This window comes from Carettochelys insculpta, chromosome 15 (assembly GCF_033958435.1).
Source record: "Carettochelys insculpta isolate YL-2023 chromosome 15, ASM3395843v1, whole genome shotgun sequence".
NCBI lineage: Eukaryota > Metazoa > Chordata > Testudines > Carettochelyidae > Carettochelys > Carettochelys insculpta.
The window spans coordinates 2685001-2709167 of record NC_134151.1 but is presented as its reverse complement, the minus strand read 5'-3'; the positions used below and the strand labels follow the sequence as shown (position 1 = coordinate 2709167).

Sequence of the window (24167 nt, the reverse complement as noted above, 5' to 3'; positions counted from 1 at the left end):
AAGTGACACACACCAAGCAAGGGCACGTAAGGTGAGGTGTGCAGTAGAGCCAAAGGCCTCCCCTGGCCCCAGGGCAAGGTGAGGGGTCACAACTCCATGCTTCCAGTTGGGGAGGGACCTGTGCTGGAAGGGGTGGGGCTGGGGCAGCCAGCTGTCAGCACTGCCTGGGGCATGCTGTGCTGTTTCCGCCTCACAGCTGTCCAGAGCACACCGCTGCAGTAGCAGTGGCCAGAGCCCGAGACCCTTTTGAATCACCAGACCCTGGGGCGAATTGCCCTTCTTGGGCCCCCACCTGTCGGCAGGCCTGGAGGTAGGTGCTGATTGCACACAACATTGTGAGAGAGGTGTGCTCCCTCTGCTGCCAATCAAAGCGCGGCTACAGTTCTGTCGGCACACCCTGCAAATTTTAGGTACACAAGTGCCTATCCCGGGAGACAGTCTTGGTTAGGACAACCTTGCAACCCACTGACATGAAGGAGGGCCACTCCTGCAGCCCGCTCGCTAGCCTACGTTGCCCATCCCTGCAGCTGTTCATACTTGAGCGATCCCAGGTTTGATTCCTGCTGCCAATGACCCATTCTAGAGCATCTAGGATTACAGAGCCACCTCCTTAAATCAGGACCAGACCAGTATGCACAACACTAGTATATGGGGCCCAGGGTACCGTTCCAGGCTCTGCACCTATAATTTCTTGCCTCACATAAAGTCTACAGTTTAATCAAAAATAATAAGGTGCAATTACTATGTACTACCTCCTCCTCTTTCCTTAATTGCTGCCATATATTTATTTTCTGCAGTTTATTCCTGTTCTTACTAAACCTGCTAAAAATGGAACTCAAAAACACTTCACAAACTCTGTGTAAAGCCTCCCAGACACATAGCTCAATAATAGCCTCCCCATCTTACAAAGAAGCTGAGATTCAGACAGGTTAAGTGACTCCCCTCTTTGTTCCTTGGAAAGTTTTGAAAGTTATGAATAGCACCGGGCAACTAATTGGCAAAGAATTTTTTGGGATGTGGGGGGAGTTTCGACTCTTGGGTTCTCCACAAAGTTTAAAATTTTGTCAGATTTATTCAACATTCTAAATTCAGATTAATTTCCACAAATCGCTCTGGGTCCGCAGCTTACTCATTAGCGGTGCATTGTAAGTGTTCTATATGGAGCAGGTGATACAGGAACATGATGTGTCTTTACCCTGAGCAGAACTTTTAATGGCAGACATCTGGTTACATACTTTTGTTTACTAATCCAAAGTTCTCTCTCCATCCAGCCCTTCTCTGTGTCTAGTCTTGCCATGGCCAGGCCACACTGCCTGCCTGTCATCACTGGCCCTTGTTCCTGACTGGCTCCCTGACAGCTATTGCAGTAGGGCTGACAATTTTGGTTGGATGTATTCCTGGTGACGCCAGGACACCCCCAGCAAGTTGGCAGCCCTATCCGGGAGCTCAGATAATAAGTTATAACATCAGTGTGGAACAGTGCATGACACCACTGTAGTGCCTGCTGCTGCTGGCCACTTGGGAATTAGCCCAATCCAACCTCCAGGTGCCATCTTCCAGCTGGTGTCTCACCCACTGTTACCTACTGCTGTTCTCCACCACCTTGTCTCAGGACCCAGGTCCTTCCCAAACCAGGGTGTCCTTCCCTCAGGGTACCTCCCTGCAGCAGTGCCCCACACTCAGGGTTCCTCCCTTCCCAGGGAACCCCCAATCCCTTGTACCCACCTCACCAGCCACCAGTCCTAATCTAGCCCCTACCTCAGGAGCTAACCACAGTCTGTCATGGGCATTCTTCATTGGCCAAGGGGTTGGACCTGATGCTTTCTACTGTCCTGGCTGCCTCCTTACAGCTCTAGTCCCCTCGGGCCTTGTCACAAGCCCTGCAACCTGGGAGTGGGGTGAGGCCAGAGCTCCCCAGCACTGCCTTGTCTCAGGAGGCTTCTGTAACTTCCCTAGCAGCCAGGTCCCCCCTGCTCCACAGCTGGAGTAAGAGTGTTTTGTCCTCCCCGCCCAGAGCCCTATTTATACAGCCCCAGCTGAGCCCTAATTGGCAACTAATTGCCTCAGCAGCTGGCTCCACAGGCTCAACCCTCTCCCAGGGCTGGGTTTAACCCTTGTTCCACCAGAAGCAAGCTAACTGCCCTGTTCCACAGTGGCAAATAGAATTTGTGGTTAAAAACCATCAGGCCCCTTGGCAGTTATAAAGGCTGAGAGATGGACACCACCACCAAGTCAGAATTTAACAAAGATGCCAGCTGTCTTTGAACCCCCACAGATTCCTCCTGCTCTAGATGATCTAGACCAGAGGCGAGCAGACTTTCTAGGTAGGGCCCCCATTTTCATCCCTGCAATAGGCAAACTGATGCAAATTTCAGTTATGTTCATATGAAAAAAAAAAAGCTTTTGACACATGTAAGAAAATAAGTATGTAGAATGTACAAACTTGATTCATTGGTATATAACTGTGAATCAAAAACCAAAACTGCAGTCCTGTTGCACTTTAAAGACTAACAAAATGATTTGTAAGCTGCTGAGCTTTTGTGGGACCCACTTCTTCAGATCTGGAAATATAAACTGTGACAAAAAACAGTAACATATTTCAACATTTTAAGAAGACAGATGAGCCTGAGATTGAGCAGCCAATTGTGCTGCTCACCACTTCTGAAATTTCATGCCCCCACCAAGGGCCCTGCCCCCCACTTTGCTCACCCCTGATCTAGGCGGATTTCTGCATGCAAAGAGGGATGAAATGCCACTGATGCTCATAACCTTCCCACTCCAACCAGCTCACATATCTCCCATCTTTTCATGCAAGAAGTATACAGACTGGAGATGGGAGAAGTTGGGTGATGGTGGCACGGAGGGGATCGGGGTGGAGTCATGAATGAATTGCCAACTGGGTTTTTTTCTTTCTTCAAAATCTTCCATCACTTTTCCAAAAATTTCCAGCAGAAGCTCACTGTCCTCTACGTAAGATCAATACTGAGAGCTCCGCCAATTCTGAGACAGTCCCCCAGCTGGTGATTTTCTTAAAGCCCCACATTCTACAGTCTGGGATTAGGTAAGAATTATATTTATTTTGTTTGAAAAATAAAAGCAACTTGGTTGTGGAGAAAAGCTAGAAAACACAGCACCAAAAGACCCAAAAAGCAGTGGAAAAAAATTAAGTAGAGCTTCTGTTTTCAGGGTTTATTAATGTAATGTTAATTTTTAGCAATTTTTGAGTTTCATGTAGAGGTTTGGGTGAGTACTCTTCCTTTGTATAAACACATACTCAGTGCCTTTATTGTATTTAAAAAAAAAGAGCCAGTAATCTGCAGCGCACAGAGCGGGGAAAACACACAGCAGAGCCACCCCAGTCTGAAGCATGGATGATGGTAAGTGACTTTCCCAGGAGTTCAGAGCAAGGCATGGGGGAGACAACAGAGCAGGACAAATTCCCCTTAAAGAGACAGAGGGCAGCTTCTCTCTGAAACTTACCCAGCAGCAGCCAGCGCAACACCCTGTGTCACCATCACACATACCCAGTCTGTGTGACACATACTGTCAGATACACACTGCAGCACACAAAGTCATGAGGTCTGTCTTGGACACTCCAAGTGTTTCACACTCACTTTGCCTTTCTCTGTAGCCCCAGGCCCCGCCCTTTCCAGGGAGTCCAGAGCTGGCCCACAACCAGTACCAAAATTCATGGAGTGGCCCCTCTGTCAAAATTATTGCCCACCCTAACGTACCCATAAAACAGAAAAGCTGCCTTTAATTTGCTCACCTGCACCCTCTTGTGTCTGTGGACAGTGTCTCAGTAACCCTGCCTCAGTTTCCCCCACCCCACCAATAGACACTTGGCTCTGTGTTGGGCGAGTTTCCTCTTAAAGCTCTGACAGGGTCATTTACAGTGATTCCTCACTAGGAAACAAATAATCACAGGCCACTGCAGAGTCCTGACCCCTTTGCTCCTCTGGGTTTTACTCTCTCCTTGGCTGGGGGCTGGCAGGGGAGCCCAGCCCCACCTTCTCTGGCTTCCAGTCCAGGGACCCTGCCTGGTAAGAGCTCCTCACAATCCATTCCTGCCCCCTTCCTCATGACCCTTCTTATGTAGGCACTTTACAGACTCAGGATCTGACTTCCTGTTAGGCTGTTGACAAGGGCAGCTCCTCTCTGTACCCTGTGTCTCTGGCAACCTTCCCTCCCCTCTGAGCTGCAGCCTCTTACTGCCCCAGCTGCACCTGAGCAGATGGCTAACCTGTCTGTTAACCCCTTAGTGCCTGTGGTAGAACAGGTCTGTCTGTACACACACTTTGCTCTCACCTGAAGGGCACTCACGGACCTGCTCTTCAGTGCCCTTAGACAGTTATAGGCCCCCACAGCACAATCCAAACCTGCATCCCTGACCCCCTGCTGGCTGCAGTGCACAGCAATGTGTGCCCCCAGTGTCACAGCTGATGATTGGTTAGCGGGAGTACTTAGCACAGATTGATGGAGAGGCCTGTTAATGCTTCGCAGTCATAGTGCAAAAAGAGGGGGTAAATGGTAATGCACCATTGTCCCAGCTTGCATTCTGTGGTGAGGCTGGCAGCACCTTGCCCAGACCAGAAGAGGCCTGTGTGGCTCAGAAGCAGAAAGCTTGTCTCTCTCACCAATAAAAGCTATCACCTCCTGCACCCTGACTACCTAACATCAGTTTAGGAACAACATTGCCTCTGATTTTTTCCATCCATGGGCAGAATAAAGGTTATGTGCACCAAGGCATGTGTAGCTGTGCACCACTAATAGAAACACATGATGCCCACTGCGGGTGCTCTGGTAATCAGGGGGACGGCACCTCAACCTCTCCTGCATGGCCACCCAAGTGCGCAGCTTACATGAAACACCGGTCAGGAAAAGCAGAGCCAGGCAGCTGCTTCTCAGTGAGGTTAACTTTTGTTAGTTCACATGCCAATTTACCACCGGCTATATTTTAAGTCGCCACTAGATGGCAGCACAGGCAGCGAATTGTGCTGTTCAAAGTTTTCAGTCTGAACACACAACCCTGTTAGTACTCTTCTGGCATCTGAAACAGCGTGGGGGCAAGAAGTTTCCTCTTTTTGAAAAATAGCTTTCTAGACCGTCTTGCAAACTGGAAAGACTGGGGCCTGTTAGAACTGTTTAAGTTGTCAGATCAATTGATCAGCTGCTTGGTCCCTGTGCTACTTCTAAGGGGGAAAAAGTCTAGATTTTCAAAAAGTTGTTTCCTTGCACAGGCAAAACATGCACATACATGCATTAGTGAAGCTCGTGGTCTTCAAACTTTGACCCCAAATTTCTTACAGTAGCCTCTGAGCAAATTTTTAACACATAAAATAACGAACTAGAAGGGGGAAAAAAAGGGTTATAATACAATGATACAAGAGTTCATTCAAAGGTCTGATGGAGCCTGTATTGTGGGGATTTTTAATGCAGATGCTCCGTGGTCTGCTCTCTGCATAATATCTTCCTGGAAACAACTCAGGAACTCCTTTGCTTTCTTTCCTCTCTGAATTTCAGCAATGGTTTAAAGAGAACAGCATTCCTTAACAGAGCTCTGGCTGCCTTGATGGAACACGCTTGCTTTCAGAGGATTCTCTCAGACTTTATCTTCAAATATTTTGCAAGTACACCTGTTTCAAACCTATACAGACCACAGCACACTCTAGGTGAGCGCTATATAGCGCCAACTCTTAACATTGTTTTGTATCAATTTTCCCATACCCAATAGAATATAAGCTATTTGGTAATGAAATCTATTTTCACAGATCTCTGCTGTGTTCACTCAGGACATTATAAAAGAGTGTAATTGACTGTAATTATTTAAGGCATCATATTTGCTGGACACTTCTGCAGTACTTCATCTCACTCATGCAAGAAGCCAGATTGTAATACTGTTTTAATTAATTCCAAAATATTTCAATAACCACGATAGTGGTCTTATAAACCGCAAAACAAATCATGAATATGTAAATGAATATCACATGTAAAATGTGATAAAAAATTGAAAATCATTTAACCAAACTTTTGTGGGGCAAAAAAGTTTTGTTTAAACTGACAGCTCTTCTACTGGGTTGTAATTTTTGGCAGGAATCTTGAAAACCATCTGTCGCATAGTCTGACTTTTCCTAGCTAAACTTTTCACCAGCATCTGAAGAAGTGAGTTAACTCACGAAAGCTCATGCTCTAAACTTTTCTCTTAGTCTATAACGTGCCACAGGACCCTTCGTTGCTGCTACAGATCCAGACCAACACGGCTACCCCTCTGATACTTTTCCTAGCTAAAGTATTTTGTGGAGACTAGGAAGTCCTTTGGTGTTCTCACCTCGTCTTGATTCAACTTCACATACTTTGAACAATTTCTTGACATACTCAACAGTGCATCTGCACCAAGTCTCACATAGAATGATGTCCTTTCCCTCTCCCCTGCTATTGCAGGAGAATGTTCGGGTGAGGTCACAAAATCATAAACCTGTAAGGCTGGACGAGACCCCCAGAAGTCATCTATTCCAGCCTGCTGCACTGAGGCAGGACCAAGCATGCTTAGACCATCCCTGCCAGGTGTTTGTCCCATGTGTGCTTAAAACCCTATGGACGCCTCCTCTGCTGAAACAAAGGAAACCACACCTTCTGGCAACACTTTTGACTTTGCCTCCTGGGTCTCTCATGAGGAGTACTTTGCAGAAGGGGTAAGAGGCCTTGTGGGTAAAACTGCTCAAGGCTGTAACAATTACAGGTCCTTCGAGGAACTCACACCCACACTAGAGAAGGAGCTCACCAAGCACACTTGCTTTGCTTGCTCATCAAAAGGCTGTGTCCACATGAGCCATTACAGCACAGGTTAAAAATCAACTTTTTCCTCAACCAATCCTTAGGAACTGCAAGCGACTCATCTCACACCCAAGCTAAATGCATGAACAACATGGTGGACCACAGCTGCTGTTGCACTGCTGAAAGGCAGGTAAGCAGCATACACCATTCACTGCTCACCTGAAGTTTAAAAGACATCTTTATTTTCACAATAAACAGAAGCATGTTTTAGAAACAAATGCTGTAACGACCTAGCCAGCATCAGGGTCCTGCTAAAAACTGCTACTGCATGAATGTACTTTTCTCAGAAAAGAGCCAAAGAAAAGTGAAAAGGTCTGGGACCAGTAAATGGCCCCTGGTGTTCTCACAATGCACTGTCAGATTTCAGGGATTGGTGGTTGTCTGACACATCTTTAGCCTAAATAAAATAAGTTGTGTATAGTTTCCAGTCCCCCTTCTCCCCTACTCTGCCCCCCCACCCCACCAAAAAAAAACAAAAAAAAACAAAATTCATCTCACTTGGATGTTGCTGAGTTAGCGGTGACGTTGGACAAGCGTGATCAGTGAACGATATTGCTATCGATGAAGGTTTTCTCTAGGGCCACATGCCAGGTTTGCTCTGACCAGCACTGGTATGCAGTGCTGGATGTATAAACACCCAGTAAAAGGTGATGAGCAAGGCCAGGCAACACATGTGAACCTGATCCTGAATTCCTGAGAGAACTGCTGGAAGACTGCCAAGGTTTTCCTGCCTTGTAAGGCCCTGGTGGTTGCTAAGTGCCTCATTTGCACAGTGAGGAATGCACTTAAATCCAGGTTTCTGCAGACATGCCCATTCTTCTGCTCCCTTTTTCATGTGTAAGTAAGGGAATAAGCAGGCCTGCAAGGGGCCTGACATCTACAAATGCTCTGTGGGAGGGACCACTCACGAAGGTATTGGAGATAGCTAACAGCAGGTTAGATAAACATCTATCATGGTGATCTAGATCTGTGGTGTCCAACATGCTAGCCATGTGTGGCTATTTGGATGGTAGAGTGTGGCCAGCTGGCCTGAACAATAAATATATTTTCACGATAATGTGGCTAGTGTGCAGAATTGGTTGGACATCACAGATCTAGATGGTGCTTGGTCCTGCCGTGGGTGCTGGGACTGGACTCAATGATCTCTCAAGGTCCCTTCCAGTTCCAATATTCTACGAGTCCATGAAGTTTGGCTTGCATCACACGCAGTCTCCTGTTGGGCAGGGGTGCAAGCAACGCATGCACCGTGGAAGGGCATGCACCACAGCGGATGTGCAAATATGGGCTCACAGGCAGGACACCATAATAAAGGACTAAGGCAACCCATGTCTAGCTATGTGCTCTCAGCCCTGCATGATGTCTTTCCACGGGGCAGCATTCTTCCCTTGAGCTTCTTAACTTTATTTGTCAGCTGTAGTCTTTTTTATGTCCCTGGACTTGTCAGGAGTCTCTGGCAGTGAATGGTTCTGCATTCTCTTTCTCTCAGTTGGATTGTCACTAGAATTATCAGCTGTTCTTTGGGTGTGCCCAAAACTTCTAGCCGCTCCTCCCATCCAGGTAGATATGTCTCTGGTTTATACGTTATCTGACCTTCCTACCTCCTTCACTAAGATCAGCTGTTTCATCTACTCTTCTGGCTCTCTGCTCAGCTCCCTCAAAGGCATTTTTGTTTTGTATGAAACCCATGTGGTTTATTCTAAGATGGTTTGTTAACAGGAGCTGAAAAACATGAATAATTCAAGCAGTGGCTTTGTTTCTCTTCATTCCCACTTCTTCGTCTTCCCTCTCGCAAGGAGGTCCAAGGAGAACCACCAGGTTGGCTTCACTGCTGAATGACTGGGGCAAACTATCTTGTTTCCCTCTCAACCCAGGCCAGCAGAGCGTCCCATGCCCCAGCCTTTTAATTCCCATTCTAAGAATACATTTGTATCTAGGAACATTCTTTCCAACGTCTGTCTGGGACACCTGATTTAATCTGGCAGCCAAATACAGGGGCCAGGCCCTCTCCAGAGTCTCGAATCACAAGGCACCACAATGATATCCCCTCCCACTCTGATGCCAGAGGTCGGAGGGAGAATCCAGGACCTTTGTGTATACAGCTCTCCAGGGTAGAACTCATCTGCTTCTGGTCAGGTCATTGCTGGGAAGGTTTGTGCTCTGTCCTACCTCCTCCACTCAGCCTCAGCACAAGCAGCAGCTCACCAAGGTGCTAGAAAATATAAAAGCAAGGTTTAAACAATCAGGAAAAAGCTCTGCTCTGCCACCAACCTATGGCTGGGGCTACCTCTGCTACTTCTGCCAAAGGCTGCTGCTAGTTACCTTTTGAGGTTACCTGCACCGTAAATGGCACTTCTTAAGCCTTGTTCTCCCTGCCTCTGACAAGGGTCCTAGGGAACAGGATGAGCTCGCTCAGGTCCTCTCTCCTACAGATGCAGCTTTGGAGAATAGCATGTCACTGAGGCCAGCAGCAGTCCTCTCCCCTGACACTCCTGCCTCCACTCAGAGTCAGTGACACTGGTGCAATCAGAGGCAGACACCAAGCTTAAGGTCACTCCTGCTCCAACCTCTGTGGCAACCTCTTAGAAAGCAAGGCATACCCGTATAGGTACAGGTCCTACCCCAGTCAGTGTCTTTGGGAAGCAGCTTGGAGTAAGACTTCTCATTCAAGGGGCTACAGGCTCTTTCCTGCCCCCAGTCTTCTGTCCCACTTAAAGTCTGCTTTGGGGTGTATTTAATCCATCCTTGCCAGCAAAATTAACACATCTGCAAAGAACAAGCAGTCCTGTAGCATCTTAAAGACGAACAAACGTATTTATTATCAGCTTTCATAGGTAAAGCCCACTTCTTCAGGTTTTCAAATCTGGAGTGGACAACTAGAATCCAGGGTTTATATAGATGGCCGGGGGGAAGGGGGCAAGAAGGAGACAAATGGAGGGGTCAGTCAACTGGCACTAATACAACCAATGGAAGAAGTAAATTAAGTGGGATGTGCACTATTCCTGCACATATCAAAGATGGGGAAAGCACACATCCCACTTAATTTACTTCTTCAACTGGTCCTATTAATGACAGGTGACCCCTGCTTCTTCTCCCCGCTCTTTCGCCTCCCCATATAAACCCTGGATTCTAACTATCTACTCCGGATCTGAAAATCTAAAGCAGTGGGTCTTACCCATGAAAGCTCATTACCTAATAAATAAATGTGTTGGTCTTTAAAGTGCTACAGGACATTTTTTTTTTCTTTTTTGTGAAGCTACAAACTAAAACGGCTTCCCCTCCAAGACATCTGCAAAATAACGTAATGTGTACTCCAGTACAATCTGCTGGGAAATGCACACAGCCTGCCTGACTGCATTTTTTGCCTAACAGATCTTCAGCAGCCAGGTAACCTTGTGTATGGCAATAGGCCTACCTCTGGAAAGTAGGGCGAGGAGCTCAGCATAAACTTATGAATGAAGATGAGACATTTTGAAACAAGCACCGCTTCTGCGCAAGAAGAGATTATCACATTACAAAGGTGTTGTCAAAGTTCCTTTTCACCTCATAGAGTCTGCAAAAGGTTAATTTGCTCATAGCTGATTGATGACCTGTGAAATTCACCAACATTTTTTTCTCACTTACCTTGGAATTGTATGCACAGTCTCCGTGCTTCTGCTCTTGTCAAAGTCTTCAGCTCTCCAGTCCCAGCAGCATGTCACCTCCTCTGAAGTTACTGGTTTGGATGCCAGCATCTGTATCTACATAGTTGTATTAGTTAATCTAAAGTACAAGTCCAAAATACCGCGGACTAAAACAAATGTAGCACAGACGAACCCTAATTGCTCTAGCTGAATACAATGTACCTGGACAAAGGCAGAGTATTGAAGATACAGATCAACTAAGACATTAATGATTTGGGGCTCAGTGCAGGAGACAACGTGTCTATGTGAATGTGATCAGAAAAATCATAACAGGAGTGTTTAAACTCAGTACGCTTTGTTATTCAGAACTGGCTACTAGATCAGTGTGGTCTCATAGGGTATGCCTGCCCTACAGCACCCCTCTTGCCTCAGGTTTCCTTCTCTGGACAGCAGGAACTTGACTTAAAGCACGTCTGACCCAATACTACCATACCTGCGGCTTTTTTATGATAGAGCTTCCTGCAAGAGTACCCATAACAATGAGTCCCAAATAAATGCAGAGTACTTCTGGATTTCAGGTTTCCTCTGGCACCTGCCTTCTCACCTCTGCTCCCAGCTTCTCAGTCCTTACCTGTCTCCTTATAGCAAGAGCTCCGGCCACTCCCGCTGAAGCTTGGGTTGTTTGTGCAATTATTGTCCCCCTCCCTAGGAGGAGCCCCTGCAGCTGTCCCACTATTTGTCTCTTTCAGCTGGCCTCATTCCCTCATCAAGCTAAGGTTTGGCAGCCTTCTCCCGCTGGTGTCTGCTCTCTCTTCCCTCAGGCAGGCATGCCAAGGAGAGGTGTGGTTGCAAACACAAATATTCCCCCACCCTCACCAGCCAGGGTGATTTAAAAGGGGCAGCGGACACTGGCAGCACAGCAGGGCTAAGGCGGGATCTCCCCACCCTCGCTCCACAACACTCACAGAAACAGCCAGCAACAGGGGCAGCAGGTCTGCAGAAATGTTGGTGATGCCCAGAATGTCCAGAGACTGCATCCATCCCCCACTCAGACTCTTTCCCCCACACCTGCCTAAGGCTCTGAGAGGGATTTGGGGTGGTGGAGGAGTACAGGCTCTAGAAAGGAGTTTGGGGGCAGGTGGGGTGAGGGGTGGGGCTCTGGGAGAGAGTTTTGGGGCAGGTGGGGGTCAGGATGCTGGCTCTGGGATGGAGTCTTGGTGTGAAGTTCCTGGGTGCAAGCTCTGGGAGAGAGCTTGGAAGCTGAAGAGGGCAAGGGAGTTTGGGGACAAGATGGGCAGATGGAGGGAGAGGATGCAGGCTCTGGAGGGAGTGAGGCACACAGTGGGGCGTGAGGGAGTGAGTGGGGAGTCCCACATTTACCTCAGGGGCTCCTCCTCTGGCAATGGCACATGGGGAGGCAGGGGTCTCCTGGTGCTGTTTCCTCTTTATCTCCTGCATCCTTCCCTAGCCCCCAGGACACCCCGAGCAATTTAAAATACCCTGGAGGGGGTGCCACCGTGGGATGAGAGTGGCTACTGACATAAGCATTCCTGTGGCCAGGGCAGGGAAAGTCTCCATCTGCTGCTGCAGGTGCTGGAGCAGTACATGGCATGGAGACACCACCCCTTCCCCACCCCCGAGGCTGGCAGGTGCCCTAACCCTTTCCATCCTTACCCTTCTCACAATACAATGTTTTGGTGCCAGGTACAGAAGAGCCATACAGACTAGAACAATAATGCAATTTACCTTGATTTAAGTAAAGTCTATTGTATAATCTCTCACAGGCAGTTTGTGACTATGATCCAAAATGTAGACAATGCTAAAGAACAAAATAGATTAAGCCTTTCCTTCCCACAAGGTAAGTGTTGGAGTCTCATTCTTTAGCTCTACTTGAATGGCCTTTGCAGAGGACATGGGGTATCAAAGGCAGCTTTTCCCAATGTTGTATCCTCCATCATCATCAACTACCATGGGCTCAGTGCCCACTGGTGTCTGATGCCTCCCTCACTATTTCCTTCCATCTTTTCCTGTCCAGTGTGGAGTGGCTTAGTTTCTGTAGATTAGTTCTGTACCAATCTACCCATTCTCTGTGGGGTCTGCCTCTCCTATTCAAACCGTCCATTATGCTGAATACTAGGGTCTTGATTTTTCTTTCATCACTTATTCTGCAAATATGCCCGAGTTGTATCCTCCCCACACCCCTAAATCTTTCAACCTTCCTCAGAGACACTTTAAATTCCACCTACAACATCAAGTTAATGACAATCAGGGAATACCAAATAGCAACCAGCCTCATAACCTTTCTTGTCCCACCTGCCTCTACATCACCCCAGGATTGCCAAATACTGGGGAAATACTCAACCCATTCTGTAAGCAATCGTTACACTCTCTGTTTCAAGGGTGAGTGTGATGGGAAAGGGCTGGAACAGACGCAAAGATCTGTCCCAAAGCAGAAAATCCCTTTTGGAAGAATAATTGGACTCCCACAGAGCTCAGTGGAAGGAACAATTTAACATATTAGTTATGGACTGAGGAATCTGAACTAACTCCATGGTCTCTGAAGTCAGATGACACAAAGCTAGGAATGAGTGGAGATAGAAAGATTGCAGGGGGATTTAAATATCTTAAGGGGCGTGGGTGGAAAAAGAAAAATTCCACAATGAGAAGTATGATGTGCAGCCTGTCATGGCCTGACATGCCAGTGACTGCACCTTTTACATTTCACTCTATCTGAATAATCAAACTAAGCTATGCAGTTGCAGTGTTCCTAGTCAAATTAATTTTCCAATTCTGCATTGGCTCTGGAGCAGAACTCATATTTGGACTGAAGACACTATCAGTGCCCACGCATGTTCAAGTTTAAAAGAGTTTATTGAAATTTAAGATCTTTCCTCAAAATATTTCTAAGCATAGGAGGGAAAAGTTGCTGGTTCTTTAAAAATAACAGCCCACATTTGGGCCAAAATTAAACTCCAAAAGCAAATAAGATATATTTATTGGGCATTAGCACTGGCCCATTATGCACAGCATAAACAAACAGCTTCTGTGTAAACCTCAAGTTTCATTAACTTTATTACATTAAGAAGAGGGAAAATATTAGTAGGCACAACACCCACATCCAGATGGATATATCCATAGTAAAAACTACTAAAACTTGCTTGCTTTTAGCTTTCAAGAACCAGCTTTTGCTGTAAGCATGTCCCAACCATACCTTCAATAGATGTAGTAAAAGTGAAATCCTGGCCCTTTGAAGTCAACGGCACACCTCTCTCTGAGTTTTAGCATGGACTTCACTGAGTGAGGATTTTACCTGAAGTACCCAGTCACTGATTAAATACTTACCACATTCTGCTTATTCTACATATTCTATCTGAAAAATCCATCGATAACAAAATGCTCCATAATTAGCTATTTCTGTAGCTAATCCTCAGTTACAGATACTTACCTCCCTCCTTTCAGAAAACTGATCATTTCTTCCTATGCTTTGCTTCCTATCTTTTAACCAGTGACTGATCCATGACAGGACCTTCCCTCTCACCTCATGGCAGCTTATTTTACTTAAGAGCCTTTGTTGAGGGACCTTATCAAAGGCTTTCTGAAAAGCTAAATACACTATATTCACTGAATCCCCCTTGCCCTCATACTTGTTGACACCTCAAAGAACTCTTCAGAGATTGGTGAGGCGTGATTTCCCTTTGCTGAAAGCAGGTTGATTCTTCTCCAACAAATTATGTTCATCCAGGTATCTGAGAATACTCTCCTTCACTACAGTTTAAACCAGTTTGTCCAGTTCTGAAATCTGGTTCACTAACCTGTAATTGCCAGGATCTCTTAGTACCACTCAAGTTGCTTTCTCTCTTCACCACCCACCCATCCCAAGAGGCAGGTTCAGACTCTCTGAGGTACCTACATGCTCTGGTTGGAGAAGAAGTGAGGGCCTTTTAGGCTAGCTATCCAGACACCAGACCCTTCCTAAGAAGCTGAGCTGGGGGTAGCTGGGCACTGATTGAAGATCAAGACAGTAAATCAGGCGTGTCCAGCCCGTGGGCCGCATGCAACCCTGGACAGCTAATAATGCGGCCCCACAAGATCGTAAACTTTTAACATTATTATGTGATTTATATACATTAACTATATTATACATTTTATACGCGGCCCAAGACAATTCCTCTTCACTCAGTGCGGCCCAGGCAAGCCAAAAGGTTGGACACCCATGCAGTACTTCTTCCCATATAGCCTTTTTAAGATATTTTAAATAACTTAGAGTATTTAAATAGCATTTTAAGTCCAGAGTATGTCAAACATCTCTGTAATCATACCAACTCACTCAAGCTCCATCTATACTGGGGAGTTTTGTTGACAAAACTTGCAGAGCACCCACACTATAAATGTGTTCTGTCAACATGCTATCGACAGCCTTCTGCCTCTCCCACGAGACGGAATGTCTTTCTCCACAGAATCTGTCAAAAAGTACATGGGCACTCCTGGGGGGGAGTGGGAGACGCCTCTGGCAGGCAGGCAGGCAGAGCTTCAGGTCACTGGGCAGCCCTGTCTGCTGTGCTTCTGGTTGGCCATTCTGTGGAGAGTGTGGACAGGCAGTAGTCTGGCTGCTCTCCGTAGTCACGGCGGATTGACAAAGCAAACCACTTTCGTGTGTGGCCACAATCTGTCGACAGAAGTTTTTTCAGAAGATATTTTCCAACAGTAACATCTGTCAACAGATCACTGTAGGGGACACAGTCTCAGAGGCCAGATCTGACAGTTTGCAAGCTACAGCTGAGGAAAGTAGAATCATTCCCTTACTAGGAGAAAGTGGTTCTTTCCTCTCTTTGCTGTTAGCCCTTGGAATCACTGGCATATGGCAGTCGTTCGTCAATTTACAAGTAACGTGAAGTGGCCAGAGACGTTTATGACTGGATTTGTTTTATTAATAAGTAAAGGAGAAACTTGCTTACATTGAATGAAATGTTAAATGTTACATTGGTTAAAATGTTATGTTAAGGGCTGCAGGTGCTACTTCACACAGCATCACATATGCCCCCAGGGACTCCATGACAGTCAGCTTGCAGAAGCCAGAGTTATACCAGGCTACCACGTGTTTTTTCTTAACACAAATTGATCACCTTGATATATTCCAGCTAAATGCTCCTTCTGTATCCTGAAAAGGGATTACAAGCAACATGAGAGAGGACAACTAGGCAACAACATCCTGTAGGATTCTTTCTGGGCTACAGGTAATGGCCCAGAACTTTAAGAACCCCATTTCAGTTTTGCCCAGATTCTAGACAAACAAAAACAAGAACAAACAAAACAAAACGCCCACTTGGTTTCTAGTTTGCTTAGTCTACACTTTTAATGTCTAGCTGCAAGCAAGAATCCTCTATGAAAAAGAAAGACAGAAGTAACCTCTATGCCAAACAAAGCTCCCCAGTAAATAATGAACAAGTCAGATGAAAACAGAACACAGAAGAAAAGATGTTCATAAGCTCCCAAGGCACTACAACATTTCGCAAGTAAACAGAAGCTTCACAACTTCACCATCCAAAATAAATAGCATTGTAGAAGCTACAATAGCCACAATAGACAGCTCCAGCTCAAACCTACACAGGACCTTCTCTGGCATTCACTGTAACTACAGGCACTCCAACCATCCACCTAGCTACTTAATTAGACTATCTTAAATTTGAGCAGTTTCTTAACTCCTCTGTGATACTACAGCACGCAACTATTTCCTTCACCTCACTTTCCCTTTTCTCCCCTGACAATAGCATAAACATTGACAGAGTAATTTATTCTCTTGAAGTTCTACATGTCACAACATTTTACAACAAACCTACAGTATTACAGTCTTAACATATAGGTACATTCAGAATGACTGCATCATAGCAGTCTATAGACACCTCTCACCAACTTATTGAAGGCTGCTAATGGTCATCTACTGTCACCTGCTCCTCTGATAGGCCTGTTTTCCCAGCATGCCCTGGTGCAACTGGATGCTTACATTTGGCAGCCTCTAGTAGCTGCAACTCTAAAGAAGCCATTTTCTAGCTAACAGCTGTATATTTTTCTCTTCCAATGGGTGAGTACCTAGTATGCTCTCCTGTCACCTCCCTTCTTTGAAACTATGGAGAAGATAATATATTATTCTCTCAGTGCACCACAATGACACCTTTTTGCTTAATGTGTTCTAGTGCATTCTTGAGCCTTACGTGGTTGTTTTACTCAGAGGAGGATGTGTGTATTGACTGGCATTGTGGGCCCAGAAAAGCTACAAGAACCCAACTAAATTCTAGTCTGTCTTTAACGTTAGCTGCACTGATGTGTGCTAAGTGCATGCATGCTAACGTGTGACTGAGCAGGATCTACCGGGTACAGCTGCTGATTTGGCAGAGCCCAGGGCCAGTTTTGTCAGGCTGGCATTTAGGAAAGCAGAGACACAAACTGAGTAAAGCTGAGTGGGAAGCTAATGAATATGAAGTCTACAGGATTACAAGGTTCCCTCTAGCTATGAGCTCCATAACTACATCCCTCCTCCATGTTATTCTTGCTATTTTGGCCGTTGAAGGGCCTGAGTCAATGACTGGTGAAGTCAATGCTTTTACCTCCAGGGGCCTTGGAGTAGGCCTTGATGGGCCATGGATGGGTTTTGCCCTACAGGACCATCCAGGAGGAAGAGGCACTGAGCCTGCTGGTATTTCCGCTTAGCAGTGAGGTGAGTAAGGCACACCAATGTGGGCACACTCCACTGTCCCGCGGAGAGAGGTGGGCAAAGCCTAACTGCCTGCACCCGCCCGGGGCACCTCCTGGTGAGAGGGCCCCGGTCTGAGGGGGCGCGAGGCGGCCCGGGGGAGGGGGGAGAGGGGGCCCCGGTCTGAGGGGGCGCGAGGCGGCCCGGGGGAGGGGGGAGAGGGGGCCCCGGTCTGAGGGGGCGCGAGGCGGCCCGGGGGAGAGGGGGCCCCGGTCTGAGGGGGCGCGAGGCGGCCCGGGGGAGAGGGGGCCCCGGTCTGAGGGGGCGCGAGGCGGGCGGGGAAGGGGCCCTGGTCTGAGGGGGCGGGAGGCGGCCCGGGGAGGCGGTGAGAGGCGCAGCCCGTGCCCCGGGCCTCCCCCGGCGCTGTGCCGCGAGGGGCTGTCGCCTCCCGGTGGCGAGCCGGGGAGGTGCCGTGGCGCAGCCAGCGCGGACCGTACCTGCTTCCGGGACCGGGCGGCCGCCGCGGATGTCCCCCCGCCGCGCGCGGGACGGGCAGGCCGAGCCAGGCCGGGCGAGCCGCCGGGCGGAGCAGAGCGGGGGGGGAAAGCGGGCGGCGCACTGACGGCAGCGGTGTCAAGTGCGGAGCGCCGGGTTACGTGCCGACGCCGGGCTGCCACGACTCGCCGTCTGCGGGGAGCGCCGGGGCCGTGCGTGCGCTGCGAGCGGCGGGCCGGGGCCGGGCCTGCTCTGCTGCTGCGCCGCCGGCAGCCCCGCGCCGGGGCCCGCGCCCCTGCGCCCGCCCCATGTGAACCGCGAGCCCTGGTAAGCCAGCGGCCCCCCCCACCCGCACCCGCAGCCGCACCCCGGGCGGCTCCGACTCGGGTCGCCGCCGGCCCCCGGGCGAGGCGCTTAGCGGACCCCGCCTGGCGGCGGGGAGGAGCGCTCGGCCCCCGCGCACGCCCGGCGGGGAAGCACCTGGGCAGGCTGGGGGTGAAGCCCCCTCGGCGGTGGGCGCCCCCGTCGCCCCACTCACTCCGCGGCTGAAGCTTGCGGGGTGAGCCCCGCTCCTCGGCTGCTTTGCCGGTCCGCCGCCGGGTGCCGGCGCAGCCCGCTAGCGGAGTCTGCCCTGCAGTCCCCTCCCGCCCCAAATGAGCATTGCGTTATGGGGGGTGTTGTGGGGTCGCCGCGGGGCGGGCTGGGGGGTTCTCCTCGGTCTCAGGAGTTCGGCTTTAGAAATCAGCTGGTTCTAGGGCTGGCTTGCCCGCCAGGGGTTGACACCCGGAGCGGTTCCCTTGCCCCTGGCCCGCTAGGAGGAGGGACGTGCCCGGTACCCCGTTGTGTGGCTCGGCGAGTCTCAGGTGTGCCAGGAGCAGGTCCTTGTGCAGCCGCACTAGGCCCGTGTGTTAGAGTCGCCTGTGGCGACCGTGGTTCCTTCTCCGTATCTTCCCCTTTCGTCCCCCAGACTGGGGCATTGCCAGCTTGCCGCAGAGTGCGTGGAAATTGGTGCCTTGATTTCGAGTGTGAGAGTGAGTTGCTGGTGATGCTAAAGGTCACCGGGGATCAGCAAACGCTTTCCAGCCACTGTAGGGTCTGGGGAAGCCTGTGGCGCATATAGCTGGGGGGTCTGCTGCAAGGTTCTGCTTCTACACCCCTCGGTGTGCAGCCGGGTCGGGCTCAGACACAGACTGTGAGTGTTGTCCCTCCATTTGGGTGGGTTACTTTCAGAAGGAATAAAACAAGTGACTGAAGTACTCTTCTCCGCGATCCACTTGTTCTGTATGAAAGTTGACTAAAGAAGTCGCTCTTGCCCCATTCAGTGTACACTGGGGTCGAGCTGATCTCCTGGGTTGAATCCATTCGCCTGAGTTTTCAAAATACAATGTATTGTGTCTGTTCTCAAATCTGGGATTCTAGTGTTGTGTGCTTCTATTAAAATGTCTGGATTAGTTTGGCTGCAATGACATAGGAAAAGTGTTGCTCAGTTGTCGCTTGCAGGCTGCCACAATTTACTCCTTGCGCATGTTTAAATGTTACAAACAATGTAATGCTGAGCCGTGAAATAGCTACAACATTAATGGTTTAGTAAAATCGCATATCACGTCGAAGGCGTAAAAATTAAAAGCTAGAGAGCTGCTGAAGCTGAATAAGATGGGGTGAAATTGCTTCCTCACTGATTTACCGTACAGAGGGACTGGTAAAAACGATAGAAAATTGGAAACCTTTTAGCTTTGAGCTTTCTTGAATCTTCCAGTTAGGTGGCTGAATGTAGCAGCTGTCGGTCTGATGCGATTGTTACGTTAAATTGTGGTTTTGATTTCAGAATTTCCATCGCTTTCACGTTCAGAGAGATGGGGGTGTAAAGTTTTGCGATTTGTGTGTTCACTGAAATATGTTCAGTTATTTTCTGAGAAATCTGACAGCCTTTGAAAAGGAGTTCACCGCATCCACTCGTGCAGCTTATAAATATTTAACAGTAGCTGTCTTTTCGAGTTAATTTTAATTAGGCTGATTAAACGACATATATAGATTAGAGAGAAAATATTAAATATTTTGCTACAAATGCTAATTCATTTTAACGAAAACTCTTGTATTCGGCTTTTTAAAATGTGTGCAAAAACAACGAGAAATCCTGTGGCACCTTATAGACCAACAGATTTATTGGAGCATAAGCTTTGGTGGGCAAAGGCCCGCTTCCTCAAATGTATGTTTGGTGTTAGTATTTTATTTTGATACATTTTCATTTATTTTTCGTTTATCGTCATTTTTCTTTTCTCTTTATTAATTATTCCTTTTGTCTAATAATTTGTTTGCAACATACACTGATTAGCTTTGGAACTCGGTGCTTCCGGCTTGCTGATTGGTTGTTTCTCGCAGCTTTGCAGTGAATTGGGTATTTTGTACTTAAATTGTATCAATTTCGTTTCGAATCTTAAACGGCTTCCGAGCTTTCAATGAAAATGGGGTTTTTTCGTTAGAAAACTTCGTCGACCTTAATCAATGTGGTCATTCTGTCACGATCGGACATTTAAAGACATTCCAAAAATGTCACTTTGGAATTAAAATGAATCAATTCCGTTGCTGTAGTCTGGATTCTGGTGAACTAACCTCCGGCTGGGTTAGCGGGTTTAAATGGCTTTATAAAATTCCTGGTGAGAGTAGTCTGAAACGCGCAAAAAGGTGGAAATTTAAAAAACGGTTGCAAATGCCCCAAATTGTTTGTTCAGACCCGGTTGTTTCGACTGGCAGATTGAGTTTTCAGTTTGTTGCGAGAATTAAATGTCTTGACCGAAAGCTGGGAAGAGGAATGATCGAGCTGGTTTCTAGAAGCAGATGAGATGCTATAAATTAAGAGCATTGTTTGATACAATCTCGCTTTTCCAACAGTTCTAAAAATTCGTTTCAAATTAGCCAGGCACTTATAAATTAAGCCGGTGCCGTGCGCCCTCCCTTTCCAGCCGAGGCGCGCCCTAAGTACGGGTGTCCCACTGCTTTCGGGAATAAAACAGAAAAGCAGTCCTGCAGCACTTTAAAGACGAGCAAAAATCATTTATTAGGTGATGAGCTTTCGTGGGACAGACGAAGAAGAAGTGGGTCTGCCCCACGAAAGCTCATCACCTAACGAATTATTTTGCTCCTCTTTAAAGTGCTACGGGACTGCTGGTTTGTTTTGTTAAGCTACAGACTAACACGGCCCCCCCTCTGTTGCTTTTTGGGGATGTTTCTCCTCTAATGAAAACAACAACAAGTCCTGGGGCACCTTAGAGACGAACAGATATTTTGGAGCATATTTTGAAAGCTGATGCTCCAAAATATCTGTTCGTCTCTAAGGTGCCCCAGGACTTGTTGTTTTTGAAGATCCCGATTCAGACCGCTCCCTCTCTGATACTCTCCTGTAAAGGGTAGCGTTTGAAGGGGACTAGAAAGGTTTGAAACCTTGCTTTTACAGTCTGGCTGTGCAGCCGTGGATTGACCAAACTTGGATGAAAAACCAAACCAAACCCAAGCAGTTCCTGTAGCACTCCAGATTGCTTGGTTTGGTTGTTTGGGTTGGAGCTCCAGACTAAACTCCCCCCCTCCCGCCACACACACTTGGCGGGAGTAAGAGATTCAGGAGTGGCGCATTTCCGTGGTGGACGAGCGAAAAGGAAGTCGGAAAGAGGAGCTGCGATGCCGGTGCAGGGGGCGCGGTGGGCGCCGGGCGCGCACGGGCGGAGAGGGCATTGCCTGGTTACTGGAGGTTCCCTGGGGTCACTCGGCCCAGAGGAAAGCGCGTGGCAGGGCCCTGCCCCTCTCCCCGGGCGGTGACGCCTGGCTCAGCCTTCCCCTTGCAGAGGAGCTCTTTTTTCAGGTCCGCGCTTGAAGGGGCGAGGACGTGGCAGGCGGAGCCCGGCGCCTGGGCTTCGTCGTCCAATGCCCGTCCCTAAGTGGCGGAGCTGGAGGACAGCGGGCGCCCTGGGAATGCACAGCTGGCTGGGGCGTGCGGGGCGCTCGGCTGGACCTCCCTGCCCGCCCTCCCGCCGCCGGGGCAGGGGCTGTGGGCTGGGTCAGCTGGGCAGTGGGTTGGATCGGCCAGACAGCTGCGGGCTCCTCGGGTGATGCCTCCCGCCCAGGTGCCGGCGCAACACCGGTTTGACTTTCCCATCTCCCGCCCCATCCCTGGCCAGGGCCCGAACACGCGCCACGCTCCGCATGGCAACTGGGCTTCGGGCCGCCCGTCTGTGCCGCTCCTTCGGGGCTGGAGGCTCCGAGCGGGGGGACTGCAGGCCAGCGTGCTCCCGGCGGGCCAGGGGAGGAAGCACCCGGAGCAGGGGCAGCTGGCCCGTGGCGAGGGAGTAGCGGGAGAAGGAGCATTTCCCGGGCGGGACAGTCGGGGCTCGGGTGTGGGGGCTCTGGAGAAGCGCAGCGAGCTGGGGTCCTGCGCAGCGGCTTTGGGGCCCGCCTGCCCTGGTCCTGCAGGGCCGTTCCCGGAGGCGCCGGGCCCAGAGTGACAGTCGGGTGGACGGGCAGAAGTCCCTTCCGTGGCCAGGCCGAGGCGGGCGCAGGCAGCGCTGGGCGACGCAGCTGCTCCCTAGGTTGCAGCGGGCCTGGCCGCGGGGGCTGCGCCTCTGAGCTCCCCTTGGGAGGGTGGGGCGCCCGCAGTGGTTTCCGGCAGGTACAGGGTTCAGGGGCTCCCAGCGCCAGGCCCGGGGAACCTTCCCCGTCCCGGGCCAGGACCTCTGCCCCGGACCCCGGCGCGCCCCCTCCCCGGCTCGCTCTCCTGCGCCCCGCTCCTGGAGGGCGGAGCCAGCCGGGCACCTTCAGGGCATGAATTTGCTCCCCGCCTGCGGATTTCTCGTCTGGGGCGGGAAGGGGCCCGAGTCCCTCCCCCCGCGAGCCCTCAGCCCGGCCCGCCGGAGAGGGGCTCCCGCCCCGCGTCCTTGTGGCCTGTCGCTCAGCAGGCGGGGATCCCCCCCGCGCCGCCAGACAGCGCCGCTCCGGCCCCTGCGCTCCGGGCGGCTGGCGCTTGTGCGGGGGGGCGGGGGGCGACTGCATCAGCTGACCGGGCCCCGCGACCCAGATGTGTGTGTGGCGGGGGGGCGAAGCCAGGGGCTGCCCCCCAGGGCCCGTGGTGTGAGACGGGGGTCCCCGCCGCGGGGGGAGACGCCGCCGGCGGGTACACCGGCCCCTGCTGGCAGGAGACGGGGGGGTGGGTCCCGGGGGGGCGGCGCGGCCGGGGATTCAGGGGTTCCTGGGAACGGCGGCTCTTGCGAACCGGCTCGAGCCGCCGCCGCCGCGGGCCCGTGCGTCGCTCGGGGGCAGCTGGCCACGATCCTGCGGGGGGTGGGGCACGCTCTGCGCTGGGCTCCCGGCCTCGGTGCGGCGGGCGCCGCGGGGTGGGGGCGGGGCGGGCGGCCTGTCAGTCCGTCTGTCAGTCCGTCCGGCGCGGCGCTGCCGCCCGTACAGTAGGGCGCCCCGTACTGTACGCCTCTCTCTGCCGCGTTACCCGCTCTCTCCTCTCTCTCCCGCAGATCTCGCGAGAGCGGCCGGCTGGTGGCTGTGGGGGTTGCAGCAGCGGCGGCGGCGGCGGCGGGCGGAGGCGGCAGCGGACGGGCGGCCGGGCGGGCGGCATCATGGCGGACAGAGACAGTGGCAGCGAGCAGGGCGGCGGCGGGGGCGCGCCGGGCGCCGGGGGGCCGGGCTCCGGCGGCGGCGGGGGGCCGGGGGGCGGCCTGCAGCACGAGACCCAGGAGCTGGCCTCCAAGCGGGTGGACATCCAGAACAAGCGCTTCTACCTGGACGTGAAGCAGAACGCCAAGGGCCGCTTCCTCAAGATCGCCGAGGTGGGCGCGGGCGGCAACAAGAGCCGCCTCACGCTCTCCATGTCGGTGGCCGTGGAGTTCCGCGACTACCTGGGCGACTTCATCGAGCACTACGCGCAGCTGGGCCCCAGCCAGCCGCCCGAGCTGGCGCAGGCCGCCGACGAGCCGCGCCGGGCGCTGAAGAGCGAGTTCCTGGTGCGGGAGAACCGCAAGTACTACATGGATCTGAAGGAGAACCAGCGCGGCCGCTTCCTCCGCATCCGCCAGACCGTCAACCGGGGGCCCGGCCTGGGCTCCACGCAGGGCCAGACCATCGCGCTGCCGGCCCAGGGGCTCATCGAGTTCCGCGACGCCCTGGCCAAGCTCATCGACGACTACGGCGTGGAGGAGGAGCCGGCCGAGCTGCCCGAGGGCACCTCCTTGACTGTGGACAACAAGCGCTTCTTCTTTGACGTGGGCTCCAACAAGTACGGCGTGTTCATGCGGGTGAGCGAGGTGAAGCCCACCTACCGCAACTCCATCACCGTCCCCTACAAGGTGTGGGCCAAGTTCGGCCACACCTTCTGCAAGTACTCGGACGAGATGAAGAAGATCCAGGAGAAGCAGCGGGACAAGCGGGCCGCCGCCGCCGCCGCCGCCTCCGGGCCCGAGCCGCAGGCGGAGACGGAGAGCAGCAGCGCCGCCGCCCCCGGAGCCCTGCTGCAGGCCGACGAGCCGGAGGAGGAT

The 24167-nt window shown here is 51.0% G+C and overlaps 1 protein-coding gene and 1 long non-coding RNA gene across 7 annotated transcripts in view; one reads left to right on the top strand and one right to left on the bottom strand.

Moving 5' to 3' along the window:
• Positions 1 to 6994: 6994 nt before the first annotated feature.
• Positions 6995 to 17788, bottom strand: LOC142021267 (uncharacterized). 2 transcript variants are annotated; one of them, XR_012647641.1, is made up of 4 exons: positions 17640 to 17788; positions 10456 to 10571; positions 9154 to 9597; positions 6995 to 9043 (listed from the first exon to the last, which is right to left on the bottom strand). It is a non-coding gene; the product is annotated as an uncharacterized LOC142021267 (long non-coding RNA). The 2 variants fall into 2 exon arrangements; XR_012647640.1 differs by lacking the exon at positions 9154 to 9597 and having other exon boundaries at positions 17640 to 17781.
• A 35-nt stretch (positions 17789 to 17823) lies between these two features.
• Positions 17824 to 24167, top strand: part of PURA (purine rich element binding protein A) — a 27403-nt gene continuing 21059 nt past the window's right edge. For all 5 annotated transcript variants that reach the window (XR_012647638.1, XR_012647636.1, XR_012647637.1 and 2 more), the window contains exons 1-2: positions 17824 to 17964; positions 23151 to 24167. The exon at positions 23151 to 24167 is cut by the window's right edge. Coding sequence is in view for 1 of the 5 variants with exons in the window: in XM_075009872.1 (XP_074865973.1) it covers positions 23253 to 24167 (915 nt within the window). In the remaining 4 variants the exon portion in view is untranslated. The remainder of the gene's footprint in view (positions 17965 to 23150) is intronic.